At 37.8% G+C, this 18099-nt stretch overlaps 1 protein-coding gene across 1 annotated transcript in view; it reads left to right on the forward strand.

Moving 5' to 3' along the window:
* Positions 1-2634: 2634 nt before the first annotated feature.
* The window catches only part of DNAH5 (dynein axonemal heavy chain 5), a 117044-nt gene continuing 101579 nt past the window's right edge, over positions 2635-18099 (forward strand). The window contains exons 1-9 of the mRNA XM_053976898.1: positions 2635-2691; positions 7107-7241; positions 9066-9155; positions 12992-13153; positions 13576-13788; positions 14340-14477; positions 15084-15260; positions 15978-16091; positions 17370-17477. Of these exons, the coding sequence (XP_053832873.1) occupies positions 2635-2691; positions 7107-7241; positions 9066-9155; positions 12992-13153; positions 13576-13788; positions 14340-14477; positions 15084-15260; positions 15978-16091; positions 17370-17477 (1194 nt within the window). The remainder of the gene's footprint in view (positions 2692-7106; positions 7242-9065; positions 9156-12991; positions 13154-13575; positions 13789-14339; positions 14478-15083; positions 15261-15977; positions 16092-17369; positions 17478-18099) is intronic.

Genomic DNA, 18099 nt, shown 5'->3' on the forward strand with positions numbered 1-18099 from the left:
TGATTTGTGATTATTTGATATCAACACATATCGCTCCTTTCATGGGTTAGATTAATCCTTGTAATGATTGACAGTCATTTTAATTCTAAAAATGTCACATTCCTAATGACTAAGATTTCTGGAGTTCGAAGACTATTTCTTTTTGCAAATGATAAATGAGCTGACAGAGATGCTCTGTTAGGCTTGCCATTTACAAACAAGAAAACTAGTTGAAGATGGGGAAGTTGAGAGAACATTTAACTTCAGGGATTATGAGATTGTGGAGCTTAAAACCCTGAAAGAAACTTAGAGTTTAGAACATCAGATTTTTGACTTCTTGAGGGAATCTTCTTGGTGGGAATCCATGAAGGACTTCCCTAGTAGGAAACAGGGCTGAAGAAAGCTTTGTGACCTGCAAACATAACATCATTGGAACACACAGGCCATTCAATGTGCAGAAGGAAGAGGACACCTTGTAGGAGGCCAGCATGGATGAACACAGAGGGTATGAATGCAAACATGCAAGCTTCCTTAGAAGCTTGGGATGAAGTAGAATCAGGGCCACCCAGGAAGGATATAAGCACAATGCCTGAGTTCACAGAGATGGCATTAAGAACCTCAGCTGGTGTTCAAACTTGTGAGGAAGGCAAAGGGAAAATACGATATAGTTTTTAAATACACTGGCAGCAGAAGAAAATTTAGGCCCACTGCTCAGGGGAACAGGAGACTAAGGAGCAAAGAACATGGGAAGGCTGAAGTTTTCAGTCACTTTTTAAATCAGTTTTCATGAGCTGGCTTTGCCCTCTGGCTCTTTTAGACCTTCAAGCCTCTGTTGCATCCCAGGTTTGGATTTAGATTAAGGGTTCTGATCTATGTTAGCTAACTGAGTCCTGTGTACCCCCATGCACCTCCCGTGTTTCCCCCCCTCGCAGTGGTTCGCTCCAGGCTGCCTGCTATTGGAGCATCTCCCTGCCACTCCTGTGACCACTCCCTGTCCTGTCCTGGGAGTTCTGTGTCTGTCACCCTGATCCTGTGATCCCGTTCACCCCAGAGCCCCATGTCCGCCCCTGACACATTCCCATTGGGCGTTGTGGTCACGTCATCGCCACGGCGCCTGCCCCCCGTTGGGCGGGAGGGCCAACTCCCCTCGCCCTGCCCCCGATAAAACCCCACGCCTCCCAGGTCCCGGCAGCCACTTCCCCCATGCGGGCACTGGAAGCGCGGGTCGCGGCCCCCCTGATGCAGCTCTCTGTGACCATTAAAACCTTCCTGCTTCCCTCGTGGGTGATTTGGTCATTCCTTCACTCTTTACCAATGTCCCTTGCGTGGGTGACAGAACCTGGCAAGCCCCGACCGGCGTGCCGTGGCAGTGGCACGCAGGAACAAGCGGCAAACCCGAGCTCCGGAGGGAGGCAGTGCCAAAAGGTGCTGGAGCTGCCTGGAGCTAGGAGAAACAACGAACCACTGCTAGCCTCATTGCATAGTGAGCAAAAATGAGGGATTATCCGTGGTAACCAAAGGTAGTGTCAGGGAGCATTTAAGCCAATTGGTTGTATAGAAGTCCATGGGGGCAGATAAGATATATCTGAGGGTCCTGAGAGAGGAAACCAGTGTCATTTTGAGGCCCATCTCTCTTCAAAAGGCCATGATGATCTGGGGAGGTTCCTGATAACTAGAAAAAGACAATTGTTACACCTGAATCAATTGGATTGGAAAAGACCAATGGTTTTTACTCATGTGATTTTTGTCAATGCTAAGGTTGTCAAGTGCTTTTAGACATTACTCAAATCAATATGAGTGGAAGCAGAAATATTTAGGGACATTTAAAGCCATAAATAGCTGTAAAATGTCTGTTTTCTTGTTACTAATACTGGATAATTAGATTGTTTTTCTTGGCATTTTCAAGAGGACATTGGATTATGTTCAGTCACTGAAGTGGAAAAAAATTAAAGCTCTTTTAGGAAGAAAAAAACCTAACATTTCTTGCTGAAGAAAAATTTCTGTATTAAGCAACCATTGTACAACTGAAAAATAAGTGTAACTGAATGTACTTGTATAAAAGCGTGAATAGAAAACTCGGTAATTTACAAGCCTGTAGGTAAAAGATATTTAAAAGTTGCTTGACTGTTGCTGTATATTTAAACAGTCACCTGTGACAAGGAAACAAAGATGCCTGTTGACACAAGGATTGCTTCAGAAGGCTAAACACAAATCAGGGAAGCAGTTATAAAATTGACTTCTGCAAATACTTATGGTGCCCTTGAGTATGATGAATTGTATCCAGCCGTGTTTGTATGTAAACAGTATCACCTTAACAACACTGGTTGGTAGCAGTAACTTTCAAGGCCTAATCTATAGGCAGTAAATTCTGGTGGCTAGAGACCTCTTGTTTCTGTGGTAGTGCAATTTAATTTTCTAGCAATTTGTATGCACACTAGAACTGAATTTTAAATACAGAGATAAGGTTAATAGGTGCTGTTTTTTTAATGTCCTTACTATATTTTCCAGAGTTATTTTGGCATTGCTACTGAAAGGAAAAAAACAAGTGCAAGCAAAAGGTTGGGGGGAGTACAAAATGATGAATGTAGAAGCTTTCTCCATGGATTAGGGCTTGTTCCTGAAAAACAGTGCTTGATACTTATATTGAATAGTACAATGTTTAGAGCTGGAAGAAAGCAACTTTGGAAACGAAGCATTGGCAGAGTGATAAAGGTAAGGAAAACTGAATTTTGAACTAGGTTTAGACTAATAAAGATATAATTTGAATAAAGATGTGTATTGAGGGGGGAGGGCATAGAAAAAAGTGTTCTAAAATAGGCATGAGTGGATAATGTTAGTTGCACAATTTGTTTTGAAAGGCAAATTTGCACTGGGAGGTGTTTATGCATTTGGCTAGTGGTGCTTGTATCTTGCCCAGATTGTTGAAGTGGTCTGGTAATGGTGTAATTTCACAAATGCTATATTAGAACACTAAAGAGTTTGATGTTAGATGTGGCAACAAAACATGGGTTGACTATGCCATGAAGGAAAATAGAAATGTAACTTCACTTTTCCCTTCTAAGATGGGAATAGAATTTTGAAGGCAATACTTAGCATTGAGAAACAATAGACTATAGAAGTCATTAAGATACTTAGACTACTTTTAAAAGCTGGTTATTTAAGCAAACTGTTCCTGAGTTAATGCAATGTGATGACACATGTGCAGAGCTCTGATTTTTGAGATTTAAGAGTTAGATAAGGGAACTGCCCTAATTATTTAGGGTTTGTATATTTTTTGGAAAGAGGAAATAAAAACATTGAAACCTGAAAATTGAAAACTCAGTGTGCTTGAAAATATTTGAAATAGTGTGCAGTTTACTTTTGAAGGGAAATTCATGAGCAAGGCTTATGTAATATAACACATCTTAGCAAGTTAAAGGAGAGACAAAGGAATACCATGCTGGTTAAATAAATTTTGGATAAGACAGTAAACTAACAATAAAACATTGTTACTTTTTGACTCTTTCACTATTGAACTTCCCTGTAAAGTCTTGCTCATCCATAAGACTTTGATTTCAGCATGTCTAAATTCAGCAATGCGCAGTATTCTGACAACAAAATGCGTCATTTGCTGGATAAAGAGTGTTCAGAACAAGTTTTATCTTGTGTGCATATGACTTGCATATTAAACAACATTCTTGCTAACTCTATTCAGGGTATCTGCATCAGCAGCTACAGTCTGTAATGGAGAAGCTGGCAATAGTCAATAGCTGGTTTCTAAGCCTGTTATTTCAAAAAATGAACCCTTTGCATCTCTGAGTTGTACTCTTTTAGTATTGGCTGCTTAAATATATATACTTTTTTAGCAGCTAGGAAGATTTTGGAAAATTTTAATTTAATCTCAAATTATTTCTTCAGATGATGAGATGTTTATGGGTTTAAGTATATGAAAGATAGATTAAGGCATCTCTTCCTTTTCTTGCTTCAGGAGAAGATATCTACTGAAATTAGTTTCCTGTGACAAATTGTTAGTATTTCGGTATTAAGAATTTAAGGTTTTATGTAACATGAATCAAGCTACATGTTGTAACTGGACTCATTATCAGAAAAGGACTTTTCAGTTAATGAGTTTAGCTTTGGACCATCATCTGTTGTGGGACTGTCATATGACCTCTCACACCTTCATAACCAAAGGTGGTTAAAGAAACCCAAAACTAACTTGGATGTGTTACCTGTGTTGTTCTTTACATGAAAAACTGAGCTGAAGCTGTACTGTAAAAAACTTGGACAATCTTTCCAGATATCTAAGTGAGACAGTGTTTATCTTTTGTAAATACTGCATCCTCCTAATGTCCCTACTGCATCATGGGACATTAGGAAGAGGCTTTGATGTATGACCTTGATCAGAGTTGCTGGTGATACTTTTCAGGATTTGCATGTCAGTGTTACTGCATGTAACAGCAATTTCTCTTTTACCTACATAAATGATCCTGTGTGTGTTTCAGCATCCTTCCATCTTCAAATCTTAGTCTTTCAGTGTTCTATGAAATTCTGAATTACATAGATCTGCCTATTCTTGGGTAATATTTTTTTGTATAGATTCTGTTTAGGCCTATGTACTTTTGTAGTGAATACTGCAGGATATAAAATTACAAAAACACTTAGGCCATGACCACAATGCTGATTTGAAGTGAGATGTGAGGGTAGCTAAAGGGGAAAGGGAAGAATGAGAGGTAGAAAGCTCAGCATTTTCTTGTAATTAATTCTCTGAGATTCCTAATCCTAAGTACAGAATGTCTTTAAAATTCATTCTTTTAGTAGTATGCAAATAGAAGCTCAGAAGCTAGACTGGAAGACAGTTTCCAGCATAACCTCCTGGTGTTTTTAAGTACATAAATTAGTGGCTTGCTTTTGAAAGCACTGAAATTAGGTTTCCTCTACTTTTCTGTGTACAACCTAAAGGAATAGGTTGTACACAGAAAAATAGAGGAAAACTAACTTTTAACCTAAAAGTGAGCCAGAAGTTTCTTCTAATGACTGTAACAACTAATGTGTGAGTTTGTGATTGAGCAACATTTCATTTGGGAAGGAAAGGAAGTTTGTAGAAATGATAACTCATCAAAATATAGAAGCTTGACAGCTTGAATTGTATTGAATGTTCTTGCATTACATTTTAGCAGCTCTCAGGAAAAAATGTGTGGAACTTGCATTAGTAATAGAAATATCCAACATATCAAAACAAATGCCTTCCAGTAGTGACATGTGATAAACACAAGTCAAAGTCTTAATCTTCACAAAACTATTGCTTTGCCATTTAATTAATAGTTTCCTGTTTCTCTAGGCATGGTTCATTAAGTAATTTAAGTTAATGAGACTTTTAAAGTTTTATGATATCTTAATGAATATTCTTGTTGCTGGACTTAGACAACAATATTGCCCAGTGCTGTATGAACAGCTATGCACAGTAGCTTGTATATGTGTCATAGGGCTTGAGACACAGCAATTAAAACAAGTTTTAAAAACCAGAAACAAATGTTGGGGCGTGATTGCTCAGTTTGAGAAGAAGGTGATCATGATTTCAGCCTATACAAACAGAAACTTGTAGAAGAAATGGAGGCTATGAACATGTCAAGAGCATCTGTATAGATGGAGCTGGTGACTTACAAAACAGTGTAAGATGTAGTCTTGTATAGTAATATATTTGGAGCTCTATATTGGAAACACAAGCAGAGTACAAAAGTAGTCTCTCTGTAGTTTAGGCAAAACAAAAGGCTTCTTTCTGTATTAAATAGAAGCTAATTGATAGAGTATTGGGTTGTATTATTTTTTTTTTTCGTAAAGATGCCCTATCAGTTGTGTTCAAATTACTGGAACAATAGTTTTGAGGATTCTATAGTTATCATCTAGTGTGAATGAAGCTGATTCAGACAAAATGGTTGCTTTTTGCATGTCTAACGAGGAGGAAAACTTATGCTCATGTTTAAAGATATGTAGGAAAAGCCAATCCTGTGATGACACTTCACTTTCAGGAAACTGGAGACCATGTTAGGATATGAGAGGGGTAAAATAGCATAAAGTACATGTACGAATTAATCTGCTACTGTGTTCTTCAGACATATCTCTGTAAATAATAGGATTTGTATGTTTGTCTTTTATATGGAGAAATATTTCAAATGCATTCAGCATTTATGAAGGCATGGTAGTAGTTACAAGTTTAGCAGGTATTTGAAAATTCCTTCAGAAAGTAGGAAAGATATTTGCATAAGAGTATAAAGTATATTATGCAGGTCCTTTTGGCTCTGCAAAAGCTTGTGAATAAATCACTTATGCATACTTTATAAAGTTACTAGTTTTCTCCTAATCACCAGGGAAATAAGGATTGAATTTACCACCAATGAAACATCATTCTAAAGTTCTTTTGAAAATGAAATTATATTGAATCTTGTAACCCGCAAGCACAATAATACCAGTAACTATTCCAGAAGGCAGTTTTGTCTATAATGTAATGAGGTGTGTTACATATGGGATTTCAATTTAATTAGAAGAGTAGGCTTACTGCTTGAAGAATGGTATAATAGCTATAGTTAAGCACATTTGTAAACACTTGTGTACCTTGAGGCTTGTGGTTTGTTTTACTTCTCATTATATTAAAGAGATAATGTATAAAACCCTAGCTTCCTCCAGCAGCATCTGTCTTTATTAGGGAGTGCTTACAATATCTTCCACGCATAACAAAGATCAGTCAGAATCCTGTCTTGACTTGATGGTCACACGTGACTAGACTGAAAAGCTGAGATGAAGGACTTAGGGTGTTGAAGGTAAATTGCACAATAATGGAGCTGTATATATTAAATACTTTTTTTTCCTACAAAACCTTTCAACAAATTAGCTTTCTGTATGACATTATTTATGATAGAAATGTTGTGATAAATCTGGAAATGGAACACCATAAACAAACTGTAAAATTGTCACAAAGGCTGCTTCTAAAATTTTCATTTGAGCACCATAAAAACATAAATCACAAGTGTGGATTGAATGTAATAACCTTTACTTTCAAAAATAAATTTTAAACATAAATTTTAAAGCTTTATTTTTGTCTTCCAATTAGATAGTGAATTTTTCATTGTCCAGTTTGTATTTAATAACAGCAAAAGCTCAAGGATGAGAGGGAGGCTAAGCGTGCTCGTCTGGACGGCAGACATGATTACTTACTGGATATCGTTGCCTCTTGTGTGAATCTGGACAAAGCAGAAGTAGAAGATTCTATTCTTGATGGAAACCAGGTAATCTGATGAATTTGAAAGTGAAGCTCATAGTATACTTTGGAACTAATATTACCTTAAATTCTTGGTGAGATAGTTTTCAGACTTCACACCTGATATCACTCAAGTATTCTCCTTGAAAAAATATTTTTTCAGCATTTTTAATTAATTTGAACAAAAGTGTTCTTAATTCCAGGACCTATTGTAACGATATTGATTTTTAAATTGATTAGAATTTCTGCTTTCCAGTGGTTATAGTTAATGTGCTAAAACTTTTGACTGTATTTCATAGTGAAACCACAGTGTGAAGTCTCCCAGTCCTTGAGTACACAGCACAGAGAGGCTCAAGAGCCCTGGCAACAGCAGATTGCATGTTGCTGTTTCCGTAAGGCTGCCAGCAGCATTTGTGAGACTGTATTGCAATCTAGTGTGGCAAATTAAAATAGGTAGAAGCTACTTGACAAAATTGAATGGCTTATGTGATCTGACTGTGACTGCATGAACGGCAATTACAAATTCATATATATTGAGACATTGAAAAATATCACTTTTTAAAAAAGCTAGGTAGATAGAAGTAGATATTTTACTTCCTGACATTGAAGTAAACATGGCCGTGGTTTGGGTTTTTATGGTTTGTTTTCTCTTGTATTCTCTTTCCATCAGCATGCTTTCAATTTATGCATTCCCATTTCAGTGCTAATATTGTTGAGAAACTGAAGAAAGTCCAGTGGAAGACCAGAAAGAAAGGGTGGGACACAGGGTACATGAAGTATGAGATGAGGGAGAAGAGGTTGAGTGGCACTCAAATAGTAGCCTGCAGCTGCTTGAAGAGTGGTTGCAAAGATGACAGAGCTGAACTATTCTCAGTGGGTGCAGATGATAACTCCAATGATAAAGCCACATCTTGCAAAATGGCCACCAAGAGATCCTTCTTCACCAGGAGGGTAATAGGAATTACCTTCCCTCCCCCTGGCATGGGAATAGGCTACTTCAAGTCAGTTGTGGAATTTCTGTCCTTGGGGTTTTTGAGACTCAGTCTAGGAAAAGCTCTAGATGATCTGAGCTGTTGGTGGTGACACAGGATGCTGGCCTCAAGACCTCCCAGAGGTCCCTTCCAACATTTCTGTGAGTTCATGAGATAGCAAATGAGCAGTGCAGAACACTGTCATGAGCATTAAAAAGCAGAATTTGTTTCAGCCTTTGTGCATTCTATCTCTAAATGGTTTTCCTGGCAAACTATAGTGCCGGAGAATAGCTGTCAGATGAGGAAAATATAGGCAATTTCTACACTTGGAAAGAGAGAAGTGTAATAGTTGTTTTGACCTCATCTTGGAGGGCTGAGCCAAGGTTTTCTGGAATAGCAGTTCATTATCTTGGTGTAACTGAGGCTTGTTATTAATGGAAGAGGGATAATTGTGGCTTTCTTCCAGCTTCTGGTGATCTTTTAGCCTTTTTCTGCACTAGAAAGCACAAATGGTACCATCTAATGTTTCTGAAGATGAACTTGAAGGAGCTTTTTCTGCTGAAGATAGCTAATGTAGTTGGGGACTACATAGAAGAGTGACTCAGATCTAGAAAAATAATGGATGATGCCAGACTTTAAAGTGCTGAGACATGGATCAGCATATTAGCATAAAGCAACTCAGTTTCTTCCTCAGCCTATATGGCCTATATGTGAGATTTGTGGACTGCACTACCAATACATGCTTCAGTGATGCTCGATGGCAGCCTTGTATTGATGAAGTCCTGATACTTGTAAACAAGTAAATAAGCAAAGGCTTCCTCTGTTGCTGTGATATGAATCAAATCAATGATGTATTATGATCTTAACATGATTTCAAACAGATAGAGCGCATGAACAGATTCCTGGCCCCTGGAGGTCTGCGTCATCTGATGTTCTACTATCAAGATGTGGAAGTAATGGATACAGGTAAAGCAACTTATATTCTCCTGTAGCATGTTACAGCTGTGCTGAGCAAATGTGCAAGGAAAAAGAAAACAATCAAGTTCTTATAAACTGGGACTTAAAGCAAGACAGGTTTGGTCATACCAAGGCATTGATCCCTGCTTATGAAATGACGATTGATGAAATTACCGAAGCTTATTAATGCACTTCTGCATATTGCTGCTATGAAGCAGCAAAGTACTTCCTTGTGAGCTCAGCAGCTCTTGCCTGTGGGAATTAGTTTTTGATAATTAAAAGGTGACTTTCACACAAGGTCAGTAGTGACAGATGCCGTTCCTATCCTCTTCAGTCATGTCACCTGTTGGCCCTAGAAGCCATCCGCATTTCTGGGCACATGACCATCCATCTAGGTGGTCCTGTTACATGACAAATGCCTTCATGAGGCCCATATTATGGGTAGAAGGGGTGTTACCCCAGAAGTCCCTTCTGCACGTACCCCTTTACCGAGTGCCCCCATGTTCCACACTTCTGGGGGAAACCTCCTTCTCCCTTACCCTGGAGGTAGCTCAGGACCTCTGTGATAAGGACATCCTCTTTTTGCCCATGGCTCCTCTTCCAGAGCCTCCAGTGATGCTGCTGTTGGGACTAGCCAGGTGTTCTGTGACCTCTCAGAGCATGTAACTGGCTGGTGGAAGTTCACACCACTTGGCTACCCTGGATGTACATGAACAGTCCTGTAAGCATATCTATGCTTAGCTGCATAAATGTGTTTATACATAGGTAAACATATACCTAGATGGATGTACAAATGTGGATTTATATTTAATGCATTTTCTGTATATATGTATGTATGTATTTTCTTCAGTATATCTGTATATATCTAAAAGGGATGAAAAGACTATTTAATATGATATAAGCAACTTTAATAAAAAAAGTTTCAATGTACATAGAAATACAGTTAAATGAAAACATAAACCCAATCACTAATTTAGAAATCTGATGAGCAGGTTTTAGCATACCTGAGACAAAGTGGTGAAAGTATGACAAAGAGAATGTGAGGCAAGGGTCAAAGCCTAGGAATATAATGAGTGTTGTTCATGCCCACCAAAAAACCACAACCACACTACAGTATGGTATGATTTTGGTAACCTTTTGGGGTTTGGTGCTAAATATAGGCAATATGGAAAGCAGTTGAAAAAAAACACATAAGCAAAACCCAAATGAATTCACGGCAAGGCGTGCATTGAGTGAATAAGCAAAAGTCCCTAGAACATCATGCACAGGAGGAAAATAAAGTTGAAAAAAAAAGGTAATGATGGAGAAGACAGTGGGGATTAAGTGAGTGGGCTGGAGACTGACTTTGCCCACAGCTGTAAGTGCAGTCACTTGTAATACTGTCAGACAGTAAAACTTCTGCTGGACATTTTCCCTTTGTATGTGGAGTAGAGTTTGTAAAGTGATTATCTGTGTTGATTGTTCAGGCCTGTGGTTCACAGACTGTCAAAGCAAAAATCTCAGTTGTGGTGGTAGCTACTAAGTGGTAAAGCTAAGTGAATTTTTGTGTCATTACACGCACCTTCTTGGCAAGGGCAATTACTACGGCCACCTCATACACAAGCTGGTTTTCTGATGTGGATCAACCAACATTTGTGTTAGGGCAGAAGATGATCCCATGAAGGAATTTTGTGTTTCTGCAGAGCAGGAGACTGTATCTGTGGGTTCAGGAAGATCTATTTCAGTGTCCTAAGGTGTCATTTAAAAGTTTGATTTCTTGCAGCGTGTTGAAGATCACTATTCATGTGAATTTTAAAAACTTCTAGCACCCTTTTCACTAAGAGTACATATTTTCTAAAGAGATTGCAGGTTATACTACCTGCTTCATCTTCACAGATTGTGGGAAAACTCTGATGACTTTTGCTGGTCTTGCCTCTGTAATTACTTGTGGCACTTTGACCATGGCTGGATGCCAGGCACCCATGATCACCTTCCCCTGCTACAGCTGAACAGAGGAGAGAGAATTTATTGAAGGTTTCTTGAATTGAGATAAGGACTGGGAGAAAACACTCCAAGGGCAAAACAGGCTTGGCTTAAAGGTACAAAGTGAATTTATTACCAACTAAATCAGAGCAAGATAATGAGAAGTAAAATAAGCCCTTAAAAACACCTTTTCTTCCCCTGACACCTCCCTCCTTCCCACTGACAGGGCAGGGAGACAGTGGCATGGGGGTTTTGGTCAGTTCATGCCCCGAGGTTTTCTTTCACAACTCAGGGAGAAGAGTCCTTCCCCTGTGATACTGTGGGGTCCGTCCCATGGGTGACAGTTATTTTTGAACTTCTCCAATATGGTTCCCATCTCATGACCAGCAGTCCTCCCAGAACTGCTGCAACATGGGTCAGTCTTCCACAGGCTGCAGTCCTCCAAGGACAGGCTGCTCCAGCCTGGAAGCAAGGGATCTCTTTCTCCTCTGGGTCCTCCACTAGATCACAACCTCTTCCAGGCATCCACCCACTCCAGCACAGGCACCTCCCCATGTTCTCACCTCCTCCTTTTCTCTGTCTGGATACAAAACTGCACCCCAAACTTTTGATTTTCCTCTCAAATATGTTATCAGAGAGGCATTATCACCATCTCTAATTGGCCCAGCCTTGGCCAGCAGCATCTCCACCAGGGATTGGCTCTGCTGAACATGGTGGATGCTTCCAGCAACTTCTCACAGAAGCACATCTGTGGCCCCCTCACTACCAAGAACCATGCAAAACTGAAACGTTACTGCAATATAAAGATAGCACAAGTTTATTAGAGTGCAATTCATCAAATTCATAACATTTACAGAGTCAAGTCTTTTGCTGGTGACAGAGCACTTGTTGTACTTCTGATGTATATGAAGAAGAGACTTCTTCAGAACTGCGGTGAAAAAAGGGAGAGAGAAAGATGATGCGAACAGAAGGATGGGGAGGGAACTTATGGTGGCCACCTGATCCAAAATAGGGATTCCTGGTGCAGATGATCACGTACCTGAAAGAAAAAATGTGCAGAGGGGTCTATCACTTTTTAGATGTTGTCCTTTAACTACTGTTATCAACAACTTACTTTTTCATCTTCTTATTGTAGTAGTGCCTCACTGAGATGTGTATGCATAAATTTTAGTCTGAGGTAACACTGAAAAGCTAGTAACAAGGTAGTGTGAGGTACTGTGATTAAAAACATATGAGAAATATTTTGCCACCAAAGACACTGCTTCTTCTTAGTGACCCTTTACAAGTGTTTCCAGCAGCCTGAATGTAGGAGAAGTATATTCATGCTGGGAGAAGAAGAAAGGACAAGGAAGTCCCTTGTAGCTCCCTTACTGGTTTTTGTTTCTTTGCTTTCACCCTAAAGAATCTGCTATGGCCTCTTTCTCCTTGTTTTTGGAAGCACCCCATTTATTATTTTTTTATTTCTTATGTTTGCATATTTTTAGGGAAGGACAGTTGATAGTAGCTCCTCTAAGGTAAAATACATCACTGCATTTTCTGATTTTTAATTTTTCTTTTTCTAGCAAGAGAGCATTATCTACAACTGCATGATTGAGCCTGTAAAAGGACCTTGAACCTGAACCATTATTTAGAAGGAATAGAAAAAATAAATAAATGAATAGAAATAAAAGGCTTTTGATGCAAAAATGGCAAAACTAGATGAAATATTTCTTACTGTGCCATGAAGACTCTGAATGCTGCATACTTTCTGTGGCTAGTTCTGTGAGATGTCTCCAAGAGACTGGGACTCAGAGAGGCACAAATAATGACTGAACTGTTTGTGTAGAAAACTTTTCTTTGAATAAGTGATCAATGGGTCTTAATTATTTATTTGTTTGAATCTGTAGAGTACTTTGGACTTCCAGGAATAGGAATGAACTCTCATTTGACCAAGAAGAAGAAACGGAAAGTATTTGTGACAGAGGGAAAAGAAGTTGCTTTAACTGGTGTATGCATTTTCTTCATTAGATCTAATTTTTCTAAACCAGTCACAACTGAGAATATTTATCAAGTAAGTCCGTGACTACTCATCTCTGTACATAATCTTGTTTAAAATTTGTTTTTACCATGGGGTATTTGCTCTCAGCATATAATTTGACAGCTCTTGACATGGAGGAATGAGTGAAAGGACACAGATGGATTAAATGAAACAAGACAAAAAGGGACAGAAATGGAAATACAGATATTACCTTGTGGGAGCAACTTGATGTATATCATTCATATGAAAAAAGGATACTGAGGAAGAAAATTTAAGACAATCCGTAATGGCAGAGTAATTAGTGAATACCTAAATACTAAGGTGTTAAATTAAAAAAAATCTAGCAAATTCATTTGAAAAACAAAAATTATTTTACTTTTGAGAGTGTATATGTAAATTGTACATAATGAAGTTTTTACTGGTGAAAGACCACTTGTATTGTGTCTCTTTTACAGGAAATAAATTTTAATATGCTGGATATAGGTCGAGATGGCTTATTAAAAAGTGTTGAGCAGTTGATATCAGAAATATTCATTCCAGCCTTTCAGACTATGGACCGTGGCTGGGTTGAACCTCAACAAGTTCCCAACATTAAGCAGGACTTCCTTCGTGCCCTTGAAGCCTTTGTTAGTGTCCTATCAGGAACTCAGCAAAGTCTGTTGGAAAAGGTAGTATGTTCATGTGGGAAGTAGAAAGTGAGCTAGCTGTAGAATGTCTCTAGCTCTAGAGAGCTAGAGTCTCTAGCTCTTTTAAATTAACTGCTGTTGTAGATAACTCATAAAATTTGTTTTCGTTAAACTGGAGAATAACCCAACACTTCTGTTTATTGTCATCAGTAACTCATTATACTTTGATCTGTGGTTTTGATAGTTCTGTAGATGCTTCTGTTCTTGTTTATTCTGGGGCCATTTCTTTAGAGCTATTAAATTCTTGTGTCTTCAATGGCTGTGGTTGCTCTTAAATGTTGAATGATTAATGTACGACAAACTGTTGGTTTAACTGGTTGGTTTCTACTCAGCTTTTCATGACAGCATAGCTGCCTGGTTGGTGAATTCTTCAGATTCTGGACTCCACTTCTGGCTCAAACCAGTTTAATTTAGACTGAGCTGGGAATAAGGAGCGAGACACTCCAAGCAGGGCAACGAGTTAGTCTTTAAAGTTCCTAGGTTATTTGTCATGAACATTCAGCATTTCATTTTTTAAAAAACTTAAATTTTAGATCAGCCTGAAGAAATGTGAAACATATGACCTGAAAAATCTAAAAGGACCTTCAGATTACTTGATGGTTGCTAACAGCATAGAGGCTCTTGAAAAAATAGAAGTCTGCATGAGAGAATGGACCAAACAAATTGAACAGGTGATACATGGGACAAATGTGAAATACGACAGCATCTGCATCTTGGCAGATGAGTTTAAACCTGTTGGTGTTATAGCTACCTTTCTATAAATTTGGATGAGTTCAATCTTTTTATTTTAAAGTACAGTTGTTATAATTTTTGTGCTTTTATTTCTCAATGGAAATATTACTGAGAGCTTTTTCCATCTGCTTGTGGATAAGGGATACAGAGTTTGGGAAGCTTAGTCCCCAGTCTTTGATAATTACCTGTTATTAAACTACAAAACAGTTAGTAGTTCCCAGTGGATTTAATGAAAACAAAAAGAATACAGTAATTGAGTGAACACTGTTCTCAGTGGTCACATTTGTACTTTGAAATATGCTTTGCAGGTTATTTGCAGAAAATGTAACTGTCTGTAACAGTGGTCTTGGAACAGAAGGAACAGAATCTCTTCTTTAACTTGGAAATAAAAGGACCAAGCAAGATCAAGTTTCTTATATGAGGGAGAGGCTAAGTTAGATAACTTATCAGGCAAGGTTAATACCATTTGTTAAAAGTAGAATCAATCCATGCTAGCTCTGCAGATAAAAAATATGAACATCTCTCACATTACTGTATGATAAAAGGTTCTTGCAGAAAATGACCAGTTGAGAAAAGAAGCAGATGACCTTGGACCACGTGTAGAGCTTGATTATTGGAAAAAGAAATTGTCAAAATTCCACTACCTTATGGAGCAGCTGAAGAGCCCAGATGTGAAGGCAGTGATTGGAGTACTCACTGCTGCTAAATCCAAACTGCTGAAGGTTTTTATTTTAAATTATGACAGATATAAATACTAGAAATGCTCTTTATACCCTAGCTCATTTTGATAATGTATGTAACAATGCTGGTGGGGGAAACATTGAAACACCTTTGGCTTTTGTTTTTCTTCTCTATTCCTTAGCTTGAGTAGATATAGTTTAAATCTAGTTCATCCACATGGCTCAACAGAAATAAATAATTAAAAATATTTGTAAAGTTGATTATTAAATCAAATATTGTATTAATGAACTGGATATTTAATGGCAAAAAAATTAATCTCCCCATTTTTAAGCCTTGTTTTTATGTTGTTACAGTGCCTGTCAAAATTGTTTGTGGAATCATAACTTCTTACATTGACATAACAAATTTAAAGTCCCATCACCAACAGAAAATAAGTAAATAAACCAAAAAATCTTGTCTCATCAAAATGAGATGTGGAACAAATATGTAGTTATGTATCCATAACTCACATATTTTACAGCAGCTTTACTGCACACTGCCACTGACTATTTATCTGAGTGGTCTTAACCAACTGTATGTTCACAGCCAAGTTGCTGAAACAGGACAAGGACCCCATTTTGGGTGAATGTGTATAATTCTGAAGTAAAAGATCTATGCTTTCAAATGTGTTTAGAAACTAATGACAAACCAAAATGATCTCAAAACATTTTTTTCTGAAATGCATACTTTTATTTGTTTTGTCAACTTTCTGTTCTTAGAAGTGGCGAGCATTGGATATTCGCATCACAGACGCAGCAAATGAAGCTAAAGATAATGTGAAGTATCTGTATTCTCTGGAAAGATATTATGACCCATTATACAATAGTGATCCTGTAAGTAGAACTTTTAAATTCCCAACATAAATGTCTTGAGACAAGCAACATGAATATATATTCTGTAGGATGAGTTTGGAAATTAAACAAAAGAATTTACATATGCAACTCCAGTTTGAGATTCTGTGCAGTTGTGGTAAAAGTGGATTACTGGGAATTTCTGGCTACAAAATAAAGTACTTGTTATTTTTGTACCATAGTATCTGTAAAGCTTTAGTTGTGATGAACAGACTGGATTCTGTGGTATGGGAGAAAGTGAATTCCTTAAGATTAAAAAAAAAAGAAAAAGTAAATCTAATGCTATGCTAAAGACAAAGTTTAATCTTTTGTCTTTGTGTTGGTGGCCAAGTAATGGTTAGATTAACATTTATAGGGCAATTTTCAGCTTCTTTGGTTGGGAAAAGATAAATAGGATTATGCAAATATTAAGACATAATTATAAATCACCTTCTCATACTATAGTATGAGAATGCATAGGATGATGCAAGCATAACATGCAATAAACAAAACCAGCCACCCTAAAGTACAGGACTGGAGGAGTCTCCCTCTCCCATTATCAACTAAAATAGGTGGCAAATAATTGCTTTTATTAAAACTGGTTTTGCAACTGACTGTATGTGTCTTGCTAGTCAAAGAAATATGACTGGTAGCCATGAAGACTCAAAACTTTGACCTATCCTAGCTTCCTCTCTGTCCTCTGAAACTTCACCTGAAACCAAATTGTTTCCAATGAATGCTCTGGGCAACCATGTTTGTTTCTGTTTACTGGGTGATATTAGAACAGTGTGTTCTTTCAGTGTTTCCAATCTGCTATTTGAGTTTCTCTATTGAAAGGTTATTCGGTTATGATGACCATAAAAACAGAGCAAAAGCTTGGTGAAGGGGTCATCTTTACATGCAAGCTTACATCAGGTTTAGCAACGGAGCATATAAACTTTTTTTTTTTTTTTTTTTTTTTTTTTTTTTTTTTTTTTGTGAAAAAAAGTGGTTCTTTTGAAGAAAGAAGAAAGAAAGCAAGCCTTTACTTCTACCAAATTTCACTCGCTGATCTGAATTTTTCCAGCCAAGACTCCAGTGAAATTTTTTCCCCAAAATTAAATTGTAGAGCTTGGGGAATGATGTAGGACAGGCAGCTCTGCAAGAGAGGCCCAGGTAGACAAGGACAGAACCATTCCAAAGACCATGTTAATAATTCTCCTTCATTCACTAATTAGGTATTGTGATAATGTGGGGTAATAGAGATACTGAGCAGAGTTCATACTGTGTGTTTCTTTCCAGGTGTCCATGCTGGATGCTATTCCAGGACTCATAAATGCAATTAAAATGATTCAGAGTATCTCTCAGTATTATAACACTTCTGAAAAGATCTCCTCACAGTTTGTGAAGGTTGGTGCTCAGCAGGAAAATAAATATTCCCAGATTGTTTTCTGTGTTTTTCCTTGAGTGCAAGAGAAAACACAAAGGAACCAAGGAATTGGGAAGGCAGCACTTCAGTCACTTTAATGCTGCTTTCTGAACATATAAAGAATTGGAAATAGTGATAAACTACTTCAAGTTTAGGACTTATTTTACTGTCTATAATTTGGAGTTATAGTAACATTTTCAGACTTAAATCTCACCTCTGATGTACGGAGATGAATTTCTTGTTACAAGTTTTGCCTGTTATTAATGTTTTTTTTTTGTAGAACCAAATACATTAAATTCATATTGCCCTTAAACCTCCACATGCTTGCCAAAAGAAGGAAATGGATTGGAAAGACAACCTATTCTTTACCATTTATACTCTCATGGACTCTTGATTTTACCTTTGCTTTCAGAAAAGACAAAGTCTTATGACTTTGTACCCTTCAATGCTATTTCAAGGTTGATACAAGATGTGTAGGTTTAGGATGAGTATAGTTAACCCACAACATTTTTGTTGTGTCATGTTCTGGAGCTGGGTGTTGCAACGAAGACAGTCTGTCGATGTGGCTGGTATTTGGTATAGCTATTTGTCAGGCTTTAGGTC

Source organism: Vidua macroura, chromosome 1 (genome assembly GCF_024509145.1).
Source record: "Vidua macroura isolate BioBank_ID:100142 chromosome 1, ASM2450914v1, whole genome shotgun sequence".
Classification (NCBI taxonomy): domain Eukaryota; kingdom Metazoa; phylum Chordata; class Aves; order Passeriformes; family Viduidae; genus Vidua; species Vidua macroura.